The sequence below is a fragment of the Cydia pomonella genome, chromosome 3, assembly GCF_033807575.1.
Source record: "Cydia pomonella isolate Wapato2018A chromosome 3, ilCydPomo1, whole genome shotgun sequence".
Lineage (NCBI taxonomy): Eukaryota > Metazoa > Arthropoda > Insecta > Lepidoptera > Tortricidae > Cydia > Cydia pomonella.
Window position 1 is genome coordinate 1,753,823 of NC_084705.1, and position 26,633 is coordinate 1,780,455.

General features: G+C 38.5%; 2 protein-coding genes across 2 annotated transcripts; both read left to right on the forward strand.

The window, feature by feature from the left end:
- Positions 1–370: 370 nt before the first annotated feature.
- LOC133515739 (synaptic vesicle glycoprotein 2C-like) lies at positions 371–10,684 on the forward strand. The gene is made up of 11 exons (XM_061848307.1): positions 371–388; positions 1,391–1,622; positions 2,457–2,618; positions 2,961–3,123; positions 3,498–3,619; positions 5,742–5,974; positions 7,106–7,260; positions 8,353–8,479; positions 8,864–9,144; positions 9,723–9,850; positions 10,391–10,684. Exons 2-11 carry the CDS (start codon positions 1,520–1,522, stop codon positions 10,441–10,443), a joined length of 1,527 nt encoding a protein of 508 aa, XP_061704291.1. The 5' UTR covers positions 371–388; positions 1,391–1,519; the 3' UTR covers positions 10,444–10,684.
- A 108-nt stretch (positions 10,685–10,792) lies between these two features.
- LOC133515737 (uncharacterized) lies at positions 10,793–24,585 on the forward strand. Its single transcript, XM_061848306.1, has 10 exons — positions 10,793–13,411; positions 15,870–16,031; positions 16,423–16,585; positions 19,324–19,445; positions 20,128–20,360; positions 20,565–20,716; positions 21,466–21,586; positions 22,035–22,309; positions 22,541–22,668; positions 23,231–24,585. The coding sequence occupies exons 1-10, from the start codon at positions 13,273–13,275 to the stop codon at positions 23,281–23,283; spliced, it is 1,548 nt and encodes a 515-aa protein (XP_061704290.1). The 5' UTR covers positions 10,793–13,272; the 3' UTR covers positions 23,284–24,585.
- The last annotated feature ends 2,048 nt before the right edge of the window (positions 24,586–26,633 follow it).

Here is a 26,633-nt window from a genome sequence, read left to right on the forward strand (position 1 = left end):
TTGTCGTTATTGTCTACGTGGCAACGTGATAAAACGTTGTCCGTCACTTTCCCGCGGTGTACATAAGTGACGGTTATTTTATCACGTGCGTAAAATCATATATAATGCGCCTGCTGCACGCGATAAAACGCTTATTACTATAAATAATGTGTGAAAATCGTGCAAATTTCATATAAATCTTTACTTAAATAGGGATTTTTGACTGTCGATAGATTAAATTATTTAACACCATGCATTCAATTAAAACTTAAGTAGATATTTTCGAAAACTACTTCAAGAACTAATAAAAAACTGAGACAATTTAGAGAAAAAACGTAATTTTTGGAATATATTTCTATTAAATGAACGAAAAAAAATTAAGGAAGGTAATTTGACCGTGACGTTACACGTAAGTTTTTTATTATGAAAAGTTGAATTCGAGAAAGTTGATTTGATCTCTCTGTCAACCGCCATAAACTGGAGTTCAATAGAAACGGCAAATAATGTTAACAAATATGACAGATTTTGTTTTCATTTATAACCTAATAATTTTCTTTTTATATGACGGTTATTTTTCATTGAATTAATAATTGACATATATTTTAACTGGTAATTGATATAAATAAAAGATTTTAAGGATATTAACTGTTGATAAAATAATGGTTGTTCACAAAAAGTGCGAGATTAAAGCCTGACCAGTAATATATGATCACGCACCATATTGCGTAATTTAATTAGAACTAAATTTTTCATACTAAACAGAACTGCCTTCCGCTACATGAGAAATACAGCGCCCTCTTGACAATGATCATAATATATTTATAGATCAAAACCACACGACTCCGCTGGCTCGGTCACCTAGAGAGGATGGGAGAGGATCGTGTTGTGAGAAGAGCGTATGTGGGGCACCCGGGTGGAAAACGTCCGTCTGGGTGTCCCAGATACCGCTGGAGTGACGAAATCCTAAAAGACCTGTTCGCCCTCGGAATACCCAACTGGCGCGAAGTGGCGCAGGATTGGGCAGAGTGGCGCTCTTTTGTGTCAGAGGCCAAGATCCTGTTTGGGTCACTGAGCCAGTGAAGTATACACAGTCACTACACGTATTTGTGCAATAATTATTGATAAATAAAATACCCAAGTGTAGTTAAAAATCATTCTAATATGCAGCTAGCGTGATGTCAAATTACACTAAGAGTTCAAACTCTGCTGATAAGATACCAGCCACGTAAATAAATAATTGTATCATTTTTACACGTAAAAAAACTGAAACGTAAACTTATCTACTATAAATAGTGTCTTAAAATTCTGAAATTTTAATTATTTACTTTTTTAAGTCTGTAAATCTCGACGACATCTTTTAAAATACGTAGGTAAACTATTTAAAATTAGTAACTAAGCTCAAATCAAACAGAAACCGATAAGAATATATAAGTGATATTAAATAAAGTTCGCATTGTGAAATAAAAGCAGTCGCGAACACGACTCGTCAGGGGAACAACCGGGAAAATCGGAGACTATTAAACAGTCAGTGTCCTTAAAAATGGCTACGCACGAAGCGTTCACTGGAAACGACCTAAAAATCGACAAGAAGGCTGAAAAGGAGGATAAAGTTTATAGCTATGAAGAGGCTATAACTTTGGCAGGTGAGGTATTTTTTACAAGCCTTTATTTAACTGGCAATCATAATGTAAGGCCACTGATTGGACGCAAGCGGCGTGCGACGCGGCGAGCAGCTAATCAGCAGCAAATTACGCGCGGCCAGATGTATGATAATGAACGGCCTTGATTTGCCGCTCGCCGCGCCGCGCGCCGCTTGCGTCAAATCCTAACTATATACGTACATTGAGGACACTATGTATTACGGTCACGTCTGAAAATATCGATACGGACCAAGTGCCAAAAATATGTATACACTATCTTAATATATGGGCAATAAGGTCGTGTATACATACTTTTGGCACTTTGTTCGAATTGATGTTTTTAGACGTGACTGTACGTACGGCGTTCATACATCATTGAAAATTCCAAAACATTTTTCGACCACTTGATGGTAATGTTGGTATCACATTGAGCTGATTTGGCCATAGTCGGATTTATAGTAAATCGGCACTCAAATTAAATATATTTATGCTAGTATTAGTTTGTAATTTTAGATTTTTAAAGTTTTTTTATGTAAATGTAGTAAAGTTTAGATTTTTAAAGTTTTTTTTATGTAAGTGTAAATGTTATGTAAAAATGATTTCAAAGATTTTATTTGTACAGTGAGCATCAAAAGTAGCGGATCAAATAACGCTTCATAAAAGTATCTACCATTTTGTAACAGCTTAAAAAAAGTGATGTATTTAATATAGAACAACTAAGACTGTAAAAGATATACTTTTGAATTAGAGCGGAAATAAAAACGCAGACAAATTTTCCGCGACCATATTCCGCAGCTTAGAATAATTGCGTTATTACATATAATTTCTTTTTATCAGGCACTGGACGCTACACACACGGACTACTAGCAGTAGTGAGCCTCTCAGTCGTGGCGATGGCCTGCGACATGTTCGGCTTCTCCGTGGTGGTGGTTGGCAGCCAGTGCGATCTTCAGCTCACGCCTATCCAAAGGAACGTGCTGTTGTCCATGCCTTTTCTTGGTAAATCCAACAACACCCAGCAGCATTCTACCCAGTTTCCATTAAGAATGCAACTCTTTTGAAATTTGAAACTGCTACAAAATGGAGAAAAGTGAGACAGATCTTTGGTCTGATTCTCTACGCACTTACGTATGAAATATCATTTAACATTTTCCAGTTGCTCTAACCCGATACGACATTTGTGGCTAGTTGGCCTATTCTTATTCTGTTGTTGGGCCATACTTTGGTACTATGCGTTACTATTGATTCTGCAGCCTTCTGCGATGGTAATTCGCTAATTACGATCTGTAGTGAACATGTCAAGTATCTAATGATCTAAAAGAAGTACGTGTATATTTCCAGGGCCAGTAGTCATGTCGTACCCTTGGGGCTACTTCAGTGATACGCGGGGGCGAAGAAAATGTCTCCTCCTAGCCATGAGCTGTGGCTTCCTAGCCTCAATCGTCAGCGTCTTTTCTCCAAATTGGATCATGCTTGCTGTACTCCGCTTCGTGAGTACTAGTTGGTAAGTAATCTGTTTTTTTATTATTATTTAAAGTGCATCCTTCTAACCAGGATTAGTGGTCTTGTGGTTTGACTGCCAATGTCACTATCAGATGGAATCACTAGAGGGCCTCTGCACAAATACACAGCCTATGCCTGTTAGCATTTCCTTACATATACAATGGTAACACCCAAGGCGAGAGTATCACCATTGGGACCTACGTCAATTCCACGTCTTGAGTTACCAAGTACAATTGTCCAATACCCATTGCACCTACGCTCTTATCGCGCAACAATTGATATCAGGAGCCCATGAAGTTTGGTATTTTCTGCAGTAAACGTGGTGTTTTCCGCCGTCCGCCGGTATTTTTATAAACGCATAACTTCATATTTCAGCTGCAGTTGCGCGCAGTCAGCAACGTATGCGCTGCTGGGTGAATCGAGCTCACAGCGCGTGCGCGGCAGCTACATGCTCGCCATGACCAGCGTACTTATGCTCTCACCCACGTGCTATTTCGGTGAGTTATTTCCCATAATTAACATTTTCGCATAAATTGTTCCTTGGAACTATAAGGCTTTTGACACACCAACCGTAACTTTTACGAGATCCAGCGCTCCTCTCATTCCTAAGCTCTAAAACACAAAACACGTAAGATTACCACTTTTCTGATTAACAGAACAATATCTTTTATAGTTTCTGAGGGTCCACCGCGAAAATCCCAAAATATAAGTTTCATTATTTCAATTATCTGCCTCTCGATTGCAATTATTGCATAGTAGTAGCGGAATGGCCTCTGACATTCCCATTCAAACTCAACGATTTTTAGTCATCTAGTGTATAGTTATAGCGAGTACTTACCTTAAACACTTGTGGTTTTACTCTTCAAAACTTACTCTACGCCAACCTTCTAACTTGTACTTATTTGGCTAAATCGAACGGGCACGCGCCTGCAAGAACTATAGAATGGCGAACTGCATGAGGTGGAAAAAGGATTTTTTTTCACTGCTTTCACTGAGCAAAAATACTATTATACTTAACTACTTCAGCAAATAAACATTTTAATTAAAACACGCAATGTCATTTTTGTTTAGCGTTGATGCTCTTGACATTCTTATCTCTATTTACACAAAGAATCGCAAATACCTAGTAACTTGAAATGCTATTATAATTATTTATCTATAAGAAAATAGTTCAGTCTAAATCTTTACACAAACATAAGACGGTTTTGCTGAATGAATAAAAGTGGAATGTCATCATCTCGTCATCATGTTCGAATACCTACTTATATGTACATATAAAACTGCATGGAAAATCCTTTCTAACTGGAAAAGTACAGTAACTTGTACACCGAACTTTTTTGAAGTATATTAGGGTAATTGATTTGAGTTGAGTCAATCAGTCCTCGCTATATATATACGATCGGCCGTTTGCTCCTTGTTTCAATAGGAGCTGTATTTATAGTGGATTGAGGTGTCTGTTAAGTGGTTTTAGGGCAGGTTCCTGCAATGTACAACGAAGTTTGCAAAAAACAAATATATCCCGCGTTATTGTTGTGCTAGAATTCAAATACCTGACTGTACAGTCAGCATCAAAAGTAGCGGATCAGACTAAGCTTCAGAAGTACCAGTAATCTACCATTACGTAATAAAAAGAGATATGTCTATATATTATGTAGAACAATTAGACTATGACATATACTTTTTTACTCCTTCTTCTTTTCCCGAGCCTATTTCCCATGTCTATTGGGGTCGGCTCTCGTAGTCCTAAGACGCCATTCTGGGCGTTTTTGTGCAATTTCAGGTTTTAAATCCGTCGTCTTCATGTCCTTGGAAATGGTTCCCATCCAGGTCGTCGGACGGCGTCCTGGACCTCTTTTTGGTTCTTCGATTTCCATGACGACCCTTGTCATGTGCTCTTTGTTTCGCCTCATGACATGACCGTACCATCGTAGGCGATTTTCCTGGAGTTTGTCAGCGATACACGCTACTTCAAAAGTTCCCCTTATGTGCTCGTTCCTGACTTTATCTTTGAGCGTTACACCGCCAGACCACCTTAGCATCTTCATTTCTGTGACATGGAGTTTTTGTTCGTCAGATTTTCGCGTGCCCCAGCATTCGGATCCATACATTAAAGCTGGTCTTACTGCTCTCTTATATATGTTTCCTTTGACTTCTATAGGCATCTTCGCGTCACAGAGAACTCCTATTAAAGATCTCCACTTTAACCAAGTAGTCGCTTTGCGGTTTTCTATACTTTTGTCAATGGAGGCTGTAGATGTTAGGACAGATCCTAAATATTTAAAGTGATCAACTTACTTTAATGGAGTGTGGTCAAGGTATGGTCAAGGTATACTATTATATTTATGTTATATACTTTTTAACGAGAACTGTAGAGATATCACAATTTTATTCAGAAAAGTATTCCAGATTGGCATTTACTTTTGGCTCCTTGTTTCATACGCTGCATTTGATGCTAACTGTACCTCCGTTTACACACGACCACATAAATGATAACTAAATAACTGTATTGTTGTCTCCCTGATACAGATTGTTTATAACCTGGATTAACATCGTCTTCTACGCAGACAAAGGCGTAGGAGGCTGGTGTTTAATAAAATAACACAACATTTTACCTTCCAGTGACGGGCTACTTTGTCTTAAACTTGGAGTTTTCGTTGGACCTGGGCTTTATCAGCTTCATGCCTTGGCGGCTGTTAGCTCTAGTAATGGCCCTGCCTATGGGGATGAGCTGGCTGGCGCTGCTCTCCTTCTACGAGAGCCCTAAGTTCCTCGCCAATGCCGGTAGAGAAGACGAAGCGGTGGAGTTACTTGAAAAGATATGGAGGAGGAACGGTGGAATGGATGAGTACCCTGTAAGTTCTTTGCAAAACTCCCGTAAGGCTCAAACTTATTAAAAACGGGTCACTCACGTAATTTCAGTGAAATGTCACTAGACATCTTTTGATCCATTTTGTGGATGAGTGTGGTAGCAACACCTGTAAGTCACTGCAGCTGTTGCTCCAGTTCACGACTGTATAATTGAACTTCAATAAATAAAATAAAAAATATAAGGTATATGTATGTATGTATGTATGTATATACTTTATTGTACATAGAAATACAAAAACACGAAAAACACAGTTACAGAGTAAATTAAATACAACAAAGGCAAAGGTATATTTCTAAAAATGGAAAAAATAAAATAAATGGCACTCAAAAAATCGAATGAAATTGTGAATGAATGTACGAAATACAACAGATACCAATTCGTTTTAAAAAGTTTCTTTTTCTATTTTTTACATATAGTGTGTTCACTCAGATAATAAGCCATGCATTACGGGAAACATTGTGTTTATTTGTAATATAAAAGACGAAGCAAGAGGGATAATCATTTTAATATTTAATGTGACTATTCTCATTATTCCCACGCATCGCATTCGCACGCAATTTGATTTCGATGCTGTATCTAGTTAGTGATAAACGCAAGGCGCTGCTGATGTCAATATTTAACATTACATGACCATGAACTAAGTACCTAGCTAAGTTGTCTTGTTGAACAAAATGTGTAAAGCCCTTCGCTAACTTGAACGGGTGCACCGAGAGGGTGAGCGAGTTAATTAATAGTATGAGCAACGCTAAAGGGCGCGGACGCGCGCGACGAAATTTACCTATGATGGTACCCGCTGACGTGCGCCCGCTTAAGTCAGCGAAAGACCTAAGGCATCCTTTATTGCCACCTTGTGTCTTTGAGACAGAATATCATAGTTGTGGTCTTCTTAACGTTGGAGGTACTTCCCCAACTGGACTGAGCAAGTTACCCTACCTCAGGTTTCTTGAATATTCCTGTTTGAGAAGAATTAATATCTGGCCTGCTCATATGCTGTATGCCTTACGTAATATGGTATATAAGTCTACGTGCACTGTACTGTGCCACTGAATTGAAATAGCGCAGTAGCATTTGCCTGTTCCACACACGCCTTAAGCATCGCGTATAACTCTTTCAGGTAAAGAAGTTAATCCTAAACGAAGACTCCACGGCTGCTGCGCACAAGCTTCCATTTCTCCGTTCGCTGTGGGCACACACTGCCCCCCTCTTCCACCCCCCGCTGCTGTGGAGGACGCTGCAGCTTTACTACATCACTGCGATGCTCTATGCTGTGTACGTTTTTGAGAGCGGGAAATCAAGGCCGTTTGTACATTTGGTCGAGGGCAATGTATGAATGTCCTAGATTTGCCACACGCCGCGCCTCGCGCCGCTTGTCCAGTCCGCTTTAGGGTAGGGCCTCTGCCCGCGATTGTAGTCGACAGGAATCGCTCAAGTGAGCGCCAAGAAACCCTTTAATACTCTCGTATTAAATATAAACTCCTAATGCTCCCTCTCAGGGGATGAATTCCAGTGTAATACATAATTTTTTTTTATACTACGTCGGTGGCAAACAAGCATACGGTCTGCCTGATGGTAAGCAGTATCCGTAGCCTATATACGCCTGCAACTCCAGATGAGCTACATGCGCGTTGCCGACCCTAACCCCCTCCCACCCTCGTTGAGCTCTGGCAACCTTACTCACCGGCAGGAACACAACACTATGAGTAGGGTTATGGCCCTTTTCTGTGTTATAAATTATTTACGTGGCAAATTTCAAGAAAACCCGTTCAGACGTTTTTGCGTGAAGAAGGAACACACACACACAATTAGTAAGTAGTTCTTGTGTATCCAATCAGATTTTTATTAATTCCCAATACAAACTTCCTTATTTGAAAGGCAATTATAACGCCTTGGTAAAGTGTAAAGGCAGATTGAATGATTTGAGTATAATTTTTACGTCAATTATCAGGCGATGCATCAATTATCTCAACTTCGGAGTGGAAGTGAGATAATTTCCACCCTCTTAAGGGATGATTTCCGGGATAAAAACTATCCTATGTCCTTTCCCGGGACTACAAACTTTCTTTATACCAAATTTCAACTAAATCGGTTCAGTGATTTAAGTGTTAAGAGGTAAAAAACAGACGGACAGAGACACTTTTGAATTTATAATATTATATGTGGATATTATTCCCATTAGTACAATGAGCTAACTAGTTATTAGTTATCAGCATTATTAGTTAGCTTAACAACACACAATAGCTGCCAGACTTAACAATTGGCGGGGTATTTTTCAGGTTTATTTATTCACTGTCAATAATCGTTCAATCAGATCACCAAATAGTCTTTCGACTGGCATTCTAATAATGACAATCTTGTTTACAGGAACAACAGCCTGCTGATGTGGTACCCGTTCCTGCTGAACGTCTTCCTAACAGATGACGGCTCCGCAGACCAAGGCGGTCTCTGCAACATGATCCTCCGCTCGCAAGACGCCTCCCACGTCCAACAGGTTAATGAATATATCGTAATCTTGATTTTTTTTTTATACCACTTCGCGGCAAACAAGCATACTTCTCCCCTGATGGTAAGCAGTCACAATAGCTACAACAACAAGTGTTGCGGACAACTCCAAGTGTTTTACATGCTCGTCCTATACACTCCTTTTTTGAAGAACCCCATACTGTAACCCGTCTAGAAAACTTCGGCAGGGAGCGCCAGCTCATTTCACAGCATCTTAAAAAGCATGTAAAAATACCAATAGGTTTGAATGTGGAGGGTGATACGATATCAGACCAAGAAACAACCGTAGGCCATAAGATCTTTGACAATGTAGTTTCCTCTTGAATATCGATCCCAATGAACACTGTTAATAATCTTCATGTTTTGGTTCTAGGCCTCCGTCTGCCTCTCGAAGCTCGACTACTTCACAACCTTATTTAGCATCGTCCACTCTCTGTCGTTTGCGCTGATAAATATCTTCATGTCTTGCTTCGCTGGCCGCATGAAGCTCATGCTGTTGACCATCCTGACTGTGGCCTTCACGTCCGGTGTGGTCATCATAATGACCACGAACAACACTATTAGTTTCCTCTTTTTCATTGGAATAATGACGACGGGGCTGGGAATTGGAGTTGTGTTCTCATACTTCATCGAGCTGTATCCCACATCGTATCGGTGAGTTTTTTTTCCTACCTACGTACAGCCTTTCATGAATTCTATAGTATTTAAATTGTTTATTTATTTATATAATAATAATAATAATTCAGCCCTTACACGTCCCAATGCTGGGCACAGGCCTCTTCTCATGCATTTTTTTATTTAATACATGTTAACTATAAGAAGGAATGTTTTAAAAAGATTTGCGCCCATATACTACATGATGGCGACTGTACATTACCATACGCGAATAAACTCAATGTTGGAAGCACCATGGTATTATTTACCGTTTGGACAAATTTGGGTTTTATATACACAAAATATATAAAAAAAAAACTAATATTAATGGATGGCCTGTTTCACAATGTCCAAGTAAATTATTGGATAGCTTATTAACAAATAACTACCTAAAGTTGTAAAAGTTACTATTTTAAGGTTACTATTTATCCACCAGTTAAGGTAATCTGTAGATTGTGAAACGCCATCGCAAGTAGCTTATTCTGGACTTTACTTGGAGATTGTGAAACAGGCTCTTAATGAAAGATTCAGCACAAAGATGCGAGACTCTAGATTTATTTTTTATTGAATGTTTCCAGTGGAATGGCAGCATGTCTGGCCGTGATCATGGCGCGAGGAAGCGCGCTAACGGCCATAAATATCCTTGGCTCCAACATCATGACAAACTGCCACCAATGCTTCTACGCGTACACAGCCTACATCTTAAGTAAGCTTTTTTTACCTATAAAAATTCCATAACACTATCGCGACCCAGTCGCGTTGGCTGACAGACGCAAACTGCGAGCTTCAGCTCTCTGCGCGAGTGACGGCGTCGGCAGGGGAAACGAAAAACTACCCTCGTTATCTGTGTAAAGCTCTGGTTTCCTAGGACAGCGGTGCCGTCATATACTTAGCGGCCATAATACAGCGGTTGATTGATGTCACTAGAATGTTATCAATGTAAAAAGGGCGGTGATTGAAGGAACATTCTTTTTGCGTCCGTAATAATACGGCCACTATATGACAGTACCGCTGCTATCCTAGGAAACCAGAGATTAATAGGAACGTAGTAAATATATTATAAATATCTTCTTCTCCGAGATTATGAATATTATCTGATGCTAAATGCTTCTACGCATACACGGTAACTATACATCTTCAGTGAGCTAGTCTACTGTGCGGGGAGCATCCGTCGTTGTTATTAGCATTAACTTATAAACCAACTTACTTTAAATAAGAATCTAAATCAATATAAATCTTGTTACAGGCGGTCTTATCGCATCGTGCTTCCTGCCTTCCGACGCAAAGAAGAAGACTTAGGACTGGTTTCGTCACATCCTTTATCACCGTTCAAACTTTCATACAATTTCATTGTATGGAAAGTTTCAAAGTTCTTTGCTGACTGATGTCGATCAAATGTGATCATTCTGGTCTGTGTTGTATTTGGTGTAGTTGACTCTTGCTGAAGTTATACACTGGAATCAATGATACTTATGATGATACCTATAGAAATAATGATACTCAATAAATATACGTACATTACGTACTACTTAAACAATAACTTTGATTTTTTTCTTCAATCCTTGTACTTATAATCATACATCGTTATCGCGGGAGCAAAAACAATCCTGTCAAAGAACACACGTAACAGAATGTCTGTTTTGTATAAACGGAATATTCTGCCTACGCATTCTAAGCCTCTTAGATGTGCTTCATATCTGGCATGAAGTTTTCGTTTGAAAAGGTCAATTTAACATCTTAAAGTATTTTATTTAGAATTTCGTAATAGATGACCAATATTTTTCTAAAATTTCTACTACTACATTTTGAACTCTAATATGTACCCATGTACATATTAACGTTTCTCGATAGAAGTGTCACCTCTGTTATTGTTTATTTGTCACGATATTTCAGTACTGTTAAATCGTTGTTACTCCCGCGATAACGATGTATGCTTATAATACATATGAAATTATTAAAATCGGCACACACCTCACAAGTTATAAAGATGAGTTATAAGCCTAACATAAAAATTATATGGGTGTCATAATTCGGTAGTCAATAACATATAAGTACAAAGCAATTGTTTAAGAGATTAGAGCTCGAGCTGAAACATTCACTTCATTCATATTCACCGAGCGAAAATGAAGGCCTGTATTTCAGCTTGGACAAATATTATTTTGTATCATACATCGTTATGGCGGAAGCAACAAGGATTTGAAAGATTATGATAAATAAATAATAACAGAAGTGGCACTCCTATCGAGAAACGTTTATATGTACCTATGAGTGCAAAATGTAGCACTAGAAAATTTAGAAAAAAAATAGTCATGTATTACGAAAATCAAAATTAAATTCGTTAAGAGCTGACAGATTTCTCGCGCAACGTATTAACTTCGCAATACAGCGGGGAAACGCTGCCAGTATCCTCGACACCATGCCAAAGGGGCCAAAACTTTTTAGACGTATTTTAATTTTATTTAATATTGACAAATGATTAATTATTACGAAAATACTAATTGGAATCATACTCTATGTAGCGTGACATCATTTTTCCGTCAACGGCACGAAATGTTTAGAATGTGTAGGCAGAATACTCCGTTTATACAATACAGACATTCTGTTACATGTGTTCTTTGACAGGCTTGTTTTTACTCCCGCGATAACGATGTATTCTGGATGTTATAATATATAAGTTCAGAATAAGGATTTGTTTTAAATGTTCGCGAAGTCCACAGCTCACCTCACAAACCCCCTGGTTGTAGATTATTCTATTTTAAATGTTCCGCATTTCGTTTATTTTTATACTACAGTAGGAGATTTTTATTCAAACAGATTACACAGCATTACAGTTAGATACTAAGGCACTGTGGAATGCATACAAAATTATTACTATCCTAAAACGTTAACATAAATTTGTGTTATACAATAACAATAAACTTAAATACTAACCGAAGACGCGTGATCATCCATTGCCTCACATAACCTCTTACATTCGTCACATAGTATCTTCCAACTACTGGCAAAAACATCACAGTCAGGTGCCGATTTGAGCAGTGCGTTTAAGTATTGTAAGACGCGAACTGATGGTCAGTTCCTGTACGCCACAGTGCGCGCTTTATGAACTGCCAGCAAGTCGCATTTACGTGGCCTAAAATTCGTATTTGATTCAAACAGAGGGGGCACTAGAAGGCGTAAAAGTTCGAGATGAAAATCTAACATTGAGCCATTGCACACAGCACTTTAAGAACCACCCTATGCGTTATTATCAGAGTACACTTTTGAAAAGCCATGATAGTATATGAAAATGGGTAGTGGTAGGTACTAGGTGGTACTGACAAACAAATTCCGTTGCTATAGAGCTTGTTTGCAGTAAAGGGAATTTTATTCATGTGAATCGTTGTATTTTTTCTCTAAAATTTTATAAGAGATAATGCTAATTATTGTATAAGGGTACTGTGCTAATCTAAACTTTTCGTAATTATGTATGTGTGATCTAAACCGTGGTTGTGCTGTATAGAAGAAAGAAAGGCTCTAAAAAAATATATAACTGCGGTCAGGACCCTTATCAACTTTTTATACAGACAGGGGGTTAACTATAGCACTAGAGAAGGTTTGAGTGTTAAAAACAGTAAAGATAAAAATAACCGGAAAAGTAATTAAAACAGTAATAAAAGATAACAATAAAAACTGCCATATTCGTGTCATCCAAACCATAAGCACTAGTGTAAACAGTCTCAAGGAAAACAGTGCACATGCGATCCTAAATCCATAGATTTTAAATCAAAACGTATAATAAAAACTTATAAAATCAACTTCACAAAAAATAGTGGCATGGTTTCTGATCTTCTGCAGCAGTTATACTCCACCAAATGTCGGGTTTTCATTGAAAATGCACTAGTTTCTGTAAACAGTTCAAATGGAGAACCTCCTTCTTTTGAAGTCAGTAGTAATAAATAATCTAAATATTTTTTTCTTATTGCATTAAATTCACTTTAAAATGATGTAAAAAAATTAACAATACCTACCGAGAAAGATATATATTACCTTTTAAATAATAACCAGTGTGTTATTACGTTAGTCACGATTCATACTGGACACGAAGAACTTTAAAACACAGTGATTATTTTCAATATAATATTTATCGCAATGACGACAAACGAAGCGTTTACCGCAGATGTGAAAAACGACAATAATATAGATAAGAATACGGATTGTGGAGTGTGGAGCGTGACTGGGAAGAAGAAAGACAAAGCTTATACTTATGAAGACGCTTTAACTTTGGCAGGTAAGGTAAAGGTTTAAGTAAAATCAACCGAGGTAAATGCAACTGTCGGGTTATTGCATCTATTGGAATTATTTTTTCAAGCCATCATAATTAGATAATCGAGTCTTAGGTAAAATATACCTTTTTAGATTCAAATTTAATAGCTAGCACAATAAAAGCTTGTAACAATTTGAAAATATGAAATACCTATTGTTGAAATAGTAGCTATTTCTAACTTTTGCTAACTGTTGCTAGCTTGACAGTTGTCACGACATAGACCATTGACATCTTTTATTAAATGGCCAGTTCGGGCAACCAATACACAAAGCAAAAGAAGTTTGTAATTCAATTCGCTATAACGATTCAAGGAGCCCAATTCAATACAATAGAAAATAAAATGTAAGTAAATTGAATTGAATTGAATTGATTTTAAATCTTTGATGTCCATTGGGTTAATATTACAATTAATTAGACAAAACAAACAATTGGACAACACAAAACATTACATAACATTTATAAGTTTCGCGGCGGAACAGCTACAGGTGAGTGTAGCTGCACGTACCGCTTGACTAGGGGCTGGGTTCGTGCTGCTTCGGCTGCGAGTGACGCGTATCGCTTGCTCATGATGGCGAAAAAAACAGTCTGTTCGTGCCCCAGCCAACATCGTTGAGACACTACAATGCGGCAACCTGAACAGTATCCTAAATGCATTATTATATTAGACACGCAGAGCGCTATACGCCGCAGATATTAGTCGCAGATGTAGAAAGACGCTTACGATTCCCTGTTGCATCCTAGATCTGTGATAATAGGTAGGTACCTAGTTTTAAGCCAATGAGTCTATGGTAAGGCCGCAATAAGACTATCATAGAAATCATCATGTACTGGTTCTGTGAGCTGTGGACCTCGCGTTAAGATTCATAAATCATAAGCTTAAAAATAGTAAAAACTTACTGTAAGCGTCAGGATGGCGGGTGGACCTCAGCAAATTTGAACGAAATATTTATAAACATATTGTACCTTCGGTGAACCTCAGTGCATCTTTAATAGAACCCAGTGTACCTCTCCCTAAACCGAGATATTTAACAAAAAAGATCCACCAGCCATCCTGACGTCAGAATGAAACCTATGAAATCTTGCATTATACTGCACTAAAAGTATGCAGTTATATTGTACCTTCAGTGTACCTCTGTAAACCTCTAATAGAAATCAGTATATCTATCCCTATAACGAGCTAGGCCCAAAACAAGGTCTAAGGGTGGACCTATGAAATCTTGCATTATTTCAATCAAAATGGATGTATTTATATTGTACCTTCAAACTTACTCCTTTGAGTCATTATCACAGCGTACTCGCAATGGCTTTAAGAGCCATAGACACTAATGGCCCTTAAGTACTTTATACCAATTTCCATTTTTAACATTTTCTAATACAATGAAACTACAATAAATCTATTTATCCACTGAACTTGCTCGTAACATTTCACGGAAATTGATTGAGAATTGCGACCTGTAGAGGAGAAGATCCGGACATACAGCGGTTGAATGACGTCACTAGAACGTTGTCAATGTTAACAAAATTAATAATTTAATTTAGTTATAACATATTTGACATGTAAACTAAATTGTATGTTTATAAATAAAAATCTGAAATCTTAAAATGGCGCGGTTTCTTAGAGGGCGGTGATTGAAGGAACCTTATTTTTGCGTCCGTAATATTACGGCCGCTATATGACCTGTATCGTTATCCTAGGAAACCAGAGCTTAAGCCGAAAACCAATCTCTTTGCTCATGCATAGAAGTTACCATATGGTTAGTGCTTACTTATCATCATTTATTCCATTGAAATCATGTTCATTTGTACATTTTAGTCTTACATTTGATCAAGTAGGTACCTACATGATATCCTGCTAGGCATAGGCATGTCAGTATCAATGTCGGCGGAAATAGGCGATAAAAACGCGACCATGCTACCGCCGCCGGACAGTTTGCCTAAGCAACCTAACAAACCATACCTACCTGGTTTAATGTGTCTAAAGTCAAAACATTACACGGAACTCTACGATCGGGTGGATTTTCCGATCGGCCACCGACATCAATAGCATAGATGAATATGTTTATAACTGAGATCCCCGGTGTCAGTATCAAAATACTGTTTCGCAAGTGAAAACTAGGCTGAGATTACATTCCATTCACATCCAGAGTGTTCGTGGAAAAAAACATTCCCTTGAAACTGTGTCATTTAGATTCCCAATCAGGACCTTTATTCTGATTGCCATCAAGTCATGTTCAAGTGATTTTTTTTATGCGGCAATAGTCACTAGCTGTATTAAACCCATGTTAAACCTCACGATCTGATTATGGGCTGGGTTTTAAGGAGCACAAAAATACTTTCATTTTTATTTCATTAGCTACCAATGTTTTCGTTGATTAATTTTCGCATCATAACTTATACTACGCACAAATTGGTCATAATTTAGGGAATGGCAGCTACACATACGGGCTACTGGCGGTGCTGAGCCTCACGATCCTCTCGATGGCCTGCGACATGTTCGGCTTCTCCGTGGTGGTGGCTGGGAGCCAGTGCGACCTTCAAGTCACGCCGAGCCAGAGGAACACTCTTATGTCTATGCCTTTTCTTGGTAAGCTTGACTTAATTCGAATTCCCTGATTTATGCTTAGGTTGAATAGAAACAGATGACAAAACATCAATCCATCACCAAAACTACCCCTGTGTTAGAATAACTTGCTATTACAAAACTAATAGTAATTCGTAAAAAAATGCAAGCAGTAATTAATTAAATTCTTTAATTTCCATTAACTCCATTAACCTTGAAGATTTCGCATTTTAGCAAACTGTTTGTAACTGTATTTAACAATTTTAAAAAAATCGGAGCTAATGTGGATAGCGGTGGCAGCATGGTTGCATTTTTATCACCTGTCACTATGCCTGTAACTTTCGCACTTACATACTTGTCAGAACCAATAACAAATAGGTTATACATACATTGATGACGAAGATGATGGTTCCAGGTCCAATAATAATGTCGTACCCATGGGGCTACTTCAGCGACACCCAGGGCCGAAGGAAATGCCTCCTCCTAGCGATGAGTTTCAGCTTCGTAGCCACAGTAATCAGCTCCCTGTCTCCGAATTGGATCATGCTTGCTGTGCTCAAGTTCTTGAGCACGAGCTGGTAAGTACTGGTTAAAGTTTACTTAATATAGAACATATTAACATGGTGTCCCGCAAGGAAGCATCCTGGGGCCAACACTCTTCTTAATATACATCAACAATCTATGCGACCTAAACATTCCAAATGCCCAAATCACAACCTTTGCCGATGACACTGCCATCTTATTTGTTGGGGACAGCTGGTTGGAGGTAAAGTCAGCTGTAGAATCTGGCTTGAAATTAGTTACGAACTGGCTTAGTAAAAACCTGCTCACATTAAACATATCTAAAACTAAATATATTAACTTCTCTATCACTAGTTCCAATCAGCCGAAATTTCCTTTTACACTTAAAGTACATAAATGCTCCAATGGTGATTTGCAAGGTGGTGCAACTAACCCTGCTATTTGTAACTGTGAATTGCTAGAAAATGTTGATCAAACCAAATATTTGGGAGTGATAGTTGACCGACATCTTTCTTGGTCAAGGCATATTCGCTATCTGTCAGACCGTATTCGCAAGCTAATATTCATTTTCAAAAAAATAAGGCGTGTTTCTGACCCACACTTTCTTAAATCGGTCTACATAGCATTAACACAATCATTGCTTACTTATTGCATACCGGTCTGGGGCGGTGCTGCTAAAACACACTTGCTTCCATTAGAACGTGTACAAAGAGCGATTCTAAAGGTCATGTTCTTTAAACCGATTAGATTTTGCACTAGAACACTTTACTCCATAGCTCGGGTCCTATCAGTCCGTCAACTTTATATTGAGCGTGTTTGTCTAAGACAACACAAATACGTCTCTAATCAAAGCGCACGTCGCCTAGGTGGACGTAGAAAACATAAAGTGTTCGACTCAGTTGCGCACAATACAGTTTTTTATCGTCGTCAACTTGACTTCCTTGCACCCTTCCTTTATAACAAAGTCAACGAATATTTATACATTCAAAATGATAATAAACACTGCTTGATAAAAAATATCCGTAATTGGACTCTGACCCTAAACTACGCTAACACTGAAAAACTCCTTGAAATTGTAAGGTGATTGGCTAGATTGATTCTGTAAGATAAGCATTTAAATAAGTTTTTCTTCTTCTTCGTACTAAAGGTAAAATAATCTTGTAACAGTTGGTCTTATCAATAAAAAGCGATCTAATCAAAATATTGCAACCACTCATAGTCTTATATACGTAAGGGCTATTGTTGACCAACAACCAGCAGTAGGTATATGTATGATAAATTAATAATATATAATGAAAAGTTCATCACACAAGCACACACACACACACACACACACACACACACATTACTGATATTGTATACGTATATACTTAATTAAGCAAAATGATTATCCAATTTTTAGATTTGTGTACCAACTAACCTTTGCTGCATTTCTAAAAATAGAGGTGGTTCCCTGATCCCTATAAGACAGGTTTACCTAGTTTAGGGCTCAGGACACTATTCCTAGGCTTTCCAACAACAATAGAATGCTTCTAAAAATGTAATACTTTTCTACTGTGTAATAAGCTGCAATTTTGATACCTAAATAAATCATTTTTCATTTTCATTTTCATATTTACGAGTATCAACATGCAATCATGTTGCCACCATGCAGTGTACAAAGATCCTCACACCGCACTCGAGATATCATTTTATATATTAGGGTTCCGTACCAAAAAGGTACAAAAGGAACCCTTATGGTGAGACTCTGGCCATCCGTCCGTCTGTCTGTCTTTCTGTCTGTCTGTCACATTGCTAAATATCTCGAGAACCACTTAAGCTATCGATATGACATTTGAAAGACAGACACATTGAAATTACTATTTTGTTATTAAATATTCCCATATTTAATAAAAATTAAAATGAAATTTTGCCTCCTCCTCATGGAGGACATTTCCCCCAATGTCCTCCATGAACAGGAGGCAAAATTTCAAAGTCTAATGACTTGGTGAAGTAGGGTATCATTTGAAAGAGCTCAGATTGTACATTACAAAACATTTTTAAATTTTTTTAGAGAAAAAAAATGTATTTATGAAGAAATATGTGAAAAATATGCCTGCCTGCCTGCTGCCTTCTACTTGTGTGACTGACATGAGTGAGAGCAAAAGTACACACACGTGTGGCATCCCACAGCAGGCTCCGGCCTTCTGCCCACGAAAGCAGTATTAGACCGTCCGGCCTCTTGCCATCTGTATGGCTTAAACCCCCCTGGTACCAAAATACAGGGTATGTTGGCCGAGACCAAAGCACGTCGAATCAGCTCATTACTAGCTTGGTGCCTAGGTATTTGTTCCACACACCGCACACAACTGAGACCGTGGTTCCATTAAAATCGAAATGAAATACCGATTGATCTCTTTACCAACTTACACTAAGACATGTAAAAGTGTTTAATACAGAGGGAATCGGGTATTAATCTTCGATAAGTAGCCAAGGCGGTAATTTTTCTTTTATTTCAATAACCTTAAGCTCTGGTTTCCTAGGAAAGCGATGCCGTCATATATCGGCCGTAATACAGCGGTAAACTTACGTCACTAGTTGTCTACATACACAAAATAGCGCGGTTTCCTAGAGGGCAGTGATTGAAGAAACATTTTTTTTTGCGTCCGTAATATTACGGCCGTTATATGACGGCACCACCATCCTAGGAAACCAGAGCTTTGATTCCGTTATCTAAAAACTCTGTTAAGTAAAAATAACAATGAAGACTTTACTTTTGACAGTACTCTAAACGAGAGTGCTTGTTACATTTCAGTTGCAGTTGCGCGCAGTCGACAACATATGCGCTGTTAGGAGAATCCAGCACACAGCGTGTGCGCAGGAGCTACATGCTCGCTATGACCAGTGTGCTTATGCTCACACCCGCCTACTATTTTTGTAAGTAAATGCGTATACTTCATACACTATTTCAAATTTCGAATGGCATTACAATTATTCTTGATTATCATTTTTTCTAGCCCCTTTCATGTCTTTGCAATATTGTTTTCGTTTTATGTGTTGTAAGTTGATAGCATGGACAATCCCTTCCCGCAGTCCATCTACTACGGCAGGTGAGCGATCACCATTGCCAGGCGCTTAATTTATTTACGGCTACTCTAGGCAGATTGACTCCTCATCCTTCACCAGTTTCAAAGGTTTAATATGTACTAAACGCTAAGAAACGCGAAAAGAAAAATATCCTGGGTTGAAAACTTTTTATGACCTTTATGACCCTATGATATCTGTTTGTCCTTTATGAGCCTTTATCGATGTTACTTTTATTCCGGATCATCAGCGTTTCCTTTGAGATTTCCTGATCAACAAAGATACATATTACCTATAGTCGTTCCCAGGAAGAGATATGAGGAATTGTCAAAAAAATTGTGTGATAACATTCGTAGAAAATTTTGTCATTAATTACCCTCTAAGTATATTATAATAATATTATACTTTCGATCGACAATTTTCAGGGATATTTTCCCAACACAAAGACAATCCTCAGAACTATCTAGTTTCTTTAGTTTCTTTCTACTGCCAAGATGACGCAAGGGGCCCAATCCAACTTTACATAACATTTCAGCGGTAGGCTATTTCCTCCTTAACATGGAGTACTCCATCGACCTGGGCTTCATCAGCTTCGTGCCCTGGCGTCTCCTGGTGCTGTCCTTGGCGCTGCCCATGGGCATCAGCTCGCTTGCGCTGCACTGCTTTTACGAAAGCCCCAAGTTCCTGGCTAACGCTGGTAGAGAAGACCAAGCGGTGGAACTACTCAAGAAGATTTGGAAGAGGAACGGCGGAAAAGGTCATTATCCTGTGAGTAATAATTTTTATCGATCTCATAGTCAAGGTAGAATATGGCTTACATTATGTCGTCACGTCGTCAGTTTGTAATGAAAATATTTATATCCAAGCCTTAAATGATACAAGGTTAAATGAAGCATTTCAATGGGCTATTTGTGCTAACAGCTACATTTAGTAAGAGAAATGTTTTGAATGAAAACTGCTCACTTGTTCCAGGTAAAGAAGCTGATCCTAAATGAAGACTATGCGCCAGCGCTTGGCCAGCCGCTACTGCGGTCTCTTTGGCGACAAACAACGCCGCTGTTCCGGCCTCCGCTGCTGTGGAGGACCTTACAGCTGTACTACATTACTGCGGTGGTCTACAGTGTGTATGTATTTTTTTTTATGATATAGAAAGTAAATGAGCAGACGAATTGCCAGATCGCAAGCAATTACCGCCCCCTTGCACACCTGCTACACTGGAGTTGAAAGTGCGTCGCATAATATAGCAACATCATCATCACAAACATTAGATCTGCACTCTTGTGAAGTAATCCTTGTGTATCTTTGACCTTTTGTTTGATAATCTGATTTTTTCTGGGTATTCAGGGTCAGCAACGCGCATGTAATATCTCTGGAGTTGGCTACGGTGACTGCTTACCATCAGGCGGGCCATATGCTTGTATTAAAAAAAATATCCGAAGTTCACTTGATCCATGTATGTCCTTCTTGAGTTTCCTCTTCCTTCTTCATTCCACTTTTCCTTCTATGATAACATAAAGGTTGGTGAATGTTTTCCTTCCATCCTAAAAGCAACATTTAAATATATGTTTAATACTAATCGTATGTCATGGCAATTAATAGTTTAGGAACAGGACTGCCAGTGAATCATTAGAGAACCACTTCTGGCACGACCCACCTCTACAGACTGACACTGTAAGAATAAGGTGCTAAATGCTAGTGTAATTATTTAATTAATGATTTGCCTGCTGTAAGATTTCCCTGCATTTAAGATAAAAATAAATTCTGTGTCACAAACACTAACATTTTACTTAGGTAATAGAAATAAATAAATCACTTTTGACAGTTACCATGGGCTTCAAATTATAATGAACTTACACAAAATTGTAACCCACAGTAACAACAGCTTGGTGATGTGGCAGCCGTTCATAGCCAACGCGGTTCTGGCGGACGGCGGCAGCGCAGGCGGCGTTTGTGACATAATCCTCAGAACGCACAACACTGGTGGAGTTCAGCCAGTAAGTAAACATGAAATCATTCCGTCTTTACTAAGTTTACTCCTAAAACTTAGGTACTAGTTTTAAATATAAATCTTGAGTAAAACTTGTATTACGGTATTTTAATAAAAACTTACCGAATCAAAACACGCGCAGTTTGCAACATGATCCTGAGCACGCGGAGCAGTGTTCAGCCGGTAAGTTGATATGGAAAATCCCTGGAATGGACAAGCCATCTGGGAGTAAGTATCTAGAAGTTCTCAATTCACCAGAATTTGATTAGTACTAGCTCTGAAAACATAGTAAAGGAACCCACACTTGTTATTCAAGAAGTTCAAAAGCGTGTCCTGATGTCCTGAACCTGCTTTGAGGGAACTAAAGCCGAATTTCTAGTACGAGGTTAGTTTAATTTAGTTACTACAATAAAGTCAGTTAGGCCTTTTTTTAATTCTATCACTTTTGTCCCCAGACCGCTTGCTCTTCAAAACTGGAATACCTCACCACCATATTTGGCATTGGACACTCCATCTCGTTCGCTCTAATGAACGCGCTAATGTCCCGTCTCGCTCGCATGAAGCTCATGCTGATTGCCATACTGGCGGCGGCAGTCGCGTCTGGTACTGGGATTATCGTCGTGACCAACAAGCTGGCTAGCTTCGTCCTGTTTCTCGGGATAATGATCACGGGGCTGGGGATTGGAATTGTGTTCTCGTACTTTGTTGAGCTGTATCCGACGTCTTATCGGTGAGAGTTTACTAATACTAGATTTTGTCACGATATATCTAACAGAAATACTGTTAGGATCAGTAGGATTATGCATCGGAATGTCCAGCTTCCTACCTCTTACTATGAGTGGTGCCGCAGGCCTCGTGTGCAATCGATTTCTGCGGACCTAAGAGTCTTTGAATCTTTAATTTTCCTAATTTTCCGTCCGATCGTGATGAAAATCGATCTGATTTGTAACTTTATTTTCAGTGGGATGGCGGCATGTCTCGGGGTGATCATGGCGCGGGGAAGCGCCCTGGTCGCCATCAACATCCTCGGCTCTTACATGATGACGAGTTGTCATCAATGCTTCTACGCTTTCACCGCCTACATCTTTAGTAAGCAATACCACAGTGTGGACAAATATTTATCCAGTGGCATGGGTCTATGTCGGAGGGTCGTAGAGCCGGGTAGCTCCATGGTCGCCATCATTATCCTCGGCCATCACGGCGAGTTGCTACCAGTAAAAGTTTTTTTTTCTTAAACTTAAATCTATCATTACAGCCTAATGCGATGATAGTACATATGTTTCCAGTGGCATGGAATGGTATCATGGGTGTAGTCGTGGTGTGGAGTACATCGACTAGTAGTAAATCGACTAGGAATTAAACGGGCGAAGCACTACACAATCTGTGCAAACTGAGTGTAGGTACCATCAGCCGTAAAAGTACATGGCGACATTATCAATGAAGTCATTCATAATTTCTCCATACAATTTCGCAGCTCACTGAACATTTAAGCGACGTATTAAATGAATACAAACTAAAGAGGGCCTGTAACTTTATAACATAGGTATCTGTCGGAAACACCGAGTAGAAGAACTCTGAAAAAAAAATAGGAACAGTAAGCGCCTGCACTTAATCTTATAGCAAATTGTTAAAGTAAATATTTTTGTTACAGGTGGTCTTGTAGCTTCGTTCTTCCTGCCTGCCGATAGCAAAAAGAAGACTTAGTTATATTTTACCATAAATATAGGTTTTTAAATTATTAGCTTTTAGCTAAAAGCTACTTATTTCTTAAGTATGTTACAATTATTGCAAACAATGATTTATAAAGACCCCCTTAGTTGCCGTGTAAAGTAGACATTCAACAATTTAGTATAGTTTAACTATAGGGTAGTAAAATGGGCAAAATGCCACGGACCCCCGAGAGAGGTCCCAATTTGACTGAGGAAATAAAACCAGACAAGGCAAATTTGTAAAATCGTTACTGATTAGTAATACTCGTTGATCTACGGCCATATTTTTTTCCTTAGGAATTCCTTGCGATCCCCGAATCCCCAACAAAAAACATTTAGATTGCAATATTTATGACAACACACATATTTTATTCAGATCTTACATTTTAAGTTTTATAAGTTAGTAATATAATTCTGTTATTTGTTTTGTGTTACATTATAAGTAAATACAAAATAATTCATTTAAAAATAATTAATAATCAGTAATTTTAAAATGATTTGTTCCTTAAAATATGAGAATCAGCGGGATTGCGTCTTACTTGCCTAGCCGAGATTACAATCACAACGACAAACGCCAAACAAAAAGAAAAAAAAAATCGGAACGACAGATCCTACCAAAAGTCACGTGACTTTTTTGAAGTGAAAATTTCTTTAGCGGCGCTGTGCACTTTTTGTGATGGGGAAAAAATGTTAAACTCGCGTCAGGTCACAAACAAACAAGCATACAGCCCGCCTGATAGTAAGCAGTCACCGTAGCCTATGGACGCCTGCAACTCCAGAGGTGTTACATGCGCGTTGCCGACCCTTTTAAAAGCCTGTACCTTTGTTGAAGAACCCCATACTGTATACCCTCGGGAAAACCTCGGCAGGGAGCTCATTCCACAGCCGGAGCGTCCGCGGTTGGAAATTCCTCTTAAACCGCACAGTACGCGACCATTTAGGCTCTAGGGTATGAGGACGCCGATGGCGAGCGGTGCGGTGATAGAAAGTGGCCGTTGGCATCATGTCGAACACTTCTATATATTTCCTATTTTGTATTTTTAGGGTTCCGTAGTCAACTAGGAACCCTTATAGTTTCGCCATGTCCGTCTGTCGGTCTGTCTGTCCGAGGCTTTGCTCCGTGGTCGTTAGTGCTAGAAAGCTGAAATTTGGCGTGGATATATAAATCAATAAAGCCGACAAAGTCGTACAATAAAATCTAAAAATTTAATTTTTTTTAGGGTACCTCCCCTACACGTAAAGTGGGGGTGTAATTTTTTTTTCGCTTCAACCCTAGAGTGTGGGGTATCGTTGGAAAGGTCTTTCAAAACTAATAGGGGTCTTCAAGAAACATTTTTTGATAAAGTGAATATATTCGGAGATAATCGCTCCGAAAGAAAAAAAAAATGTGTCCCCCCCCTCTAACTTTTGAACCATAGGTCCAAAAAATATGAAAAAAATCGTGGAAGTAGAGCTTAACAAAAACATTAAATGAAAACTATAGCGGACATGATCAGTTTAGCTGTTTTTGAGTTATCGCAAAAAGTTTTCCCTTCATAGTAAAAAGACTTACTTTAATTAGGTACTGATTATGCAAATTTGCCTATTTGTTTAACTCGGGTAAAAGGTTAACAATTTACTATACTTTAAGCTCCAGTTTAGCTTATTGTGACGGAAGAGTAACTACGGAACCCTACACTGAGCGTGGCCCGACATGCTCTTGGCCGGTTTTTTACTATTCCCTTACATTATTTAAATTTCGATTGGCATTTTCTATTAACGATTGTCAACTTGGCTAGACCCCCCAGGCCCCTTTCAATGGTGCATTCGATGTTCTCAGATAAATGTCCGTTTCAAATACAACAGTTACGCCACTCAGTAAAAGTACTTAATAACTACTTCATTTCACCTATTTAGGTTTAGAACGCACTGCGATTAATTTCTTGCGTCACCAAACTGCAATAAGGCATGCTTCATAAGCGCACGCACTTGAAAAACTGAATCCGTAAGAAATTAATCGCAGTGCGTGCAGTGTGGACTTAACTTAGCTTGGACTTTCATAATAATAATCTCAGTCGGCTTTTCCTTAAATAAAATGATATATATCTATCTACTTTTTCTATTAATCCTAATTAATCTTATCTACCTTAATATTTATAATCATTCCTTTGAAAACAGTCAATCTTTCCTATCGCAATCCTATCTTCACATCATAGCTATTTTTGGACTGTTTATTTTTAAAATATTTAACTTTATTTGTCAATTGCCGAAAGTTATCAACTGATTAATACCTCAGATATTGTACCCGGCTATACATTTTATAAATAGGTACGCGTAATATTTTTAATCGTTTTAGTACACCTAAACTCTGGCCAAGCTTTGTCCAACTTGGCAATAAAACATCCCTCTACAATCATCCTTATTGGCTATTTGCGAAGTTGATGGTGGGGGAAATACAAGCGACGCCAACGCTCTTTGTGGGACGACATCTTCATTCTATTTGGCAGCTGCAAACTGTCAAATACGCTATAGGTATGTCTCACACCTACTAGGGCGGCGGCACATGCACGGGGCGAATAAGCTACATACTCCATAAAACATTAACACCCCTATGTCCCGAGGTGGGCGTAAATAGCTGCGATACAGTTCATACCAAAGAAAAAAGTAACCAGGCTTCGATGACATTCAATTTGCACGTCACCATGATGTCACATGTCCGTCTTACGAATTTTCAATCTGACGGTCACGTGACACCTGACGCCCTGACGCGAGTTTAACATTTTTTCCCCATCACAAAAAGTGCACAGCGCCGCTAAAGAAGTTTTCACTTCAAAAACGAGTCTCGAAAAATCAAGAAAAATTTATGCTCGAATAGATGGCGATATACCTTTGGCCTAATATACTCGAGTAGATGGCGACACCGTTTGATATTTTACAAATATCAGTAAAATAACATGGGTCACATATGGCTACATGTCATTCTAAGAGTTTTCGTCCTGTTTGGAAAGATGGCAGTAAATTTTGTTGACTTTGGTTCTTACGAAAGCAGCTGTTTACGACTAAATACTTATAAAATGTATGTTATTATGTTCAATTTAATCAATAAAAAAACTTAACCTTGACGTAGCAATTGGCATGAAAACTTAGCGTGGTCTGGCTCTTATTAAGAAAAGTTATTTCTTTAAATGATCTACAGGTTTGCTAATTTGCGAAACCGAAGGTCAGGACTCATCCATTAATTACGTCACACTTGTCACACTTGGTCACATTTTGCAAACCCCTCCCGAGGTGTTGTGACGTCACATTTTGACAATTTTGTTTTCAACGAAATCGGCAATACTAATTAGGTATTATTATTTTAATAAA

Bases quoted from the DNA above. Each gene is read 5' to 3' on its own strand.
- LOC133515739 (XM_061848307.1), top strand. From the start codon at position 1,520: ATGGCTACGCACGAAGCGTTCACTGGAAACGACCTAAAAATCGACAAG. The intron at 2,619-2,960 runs GTAAATCCAACA...GTATATTTCCAG, and splicing joins GTTGTCCATGCCTTTTCTTG to GGCCAGTAGTCATGTCGTAC. The intron at 3,620-5,741 runs GTGAGTTATTTC...TTTACCTTCCAG, and splicing joins CTCACCCACGTGCTATTTCG to TGACGGGCTACTTTGTCTTA.
- LOC133515737 (XM_061848306.1), top strand. From the start codon at position 13,273: ATGACGACAAACGAAGCGTTTACCGCAGATGTGAAAAACGACAATAAT. The intron at 13,412-15,869 runs GTAAGGTAAAGG...GTCATAATTTAG, and splicing joins AGACGCTTTAACTTTGGCAG to GGAATGGCAGCTACACATAC. The intron at 19,446-20,127 runs GTAAGTAAATGC...ATAACATTTCAG, and splicing joins CACACCCGCCTACTATTTTT to CGGTAGGCTATTTCCTCCTT.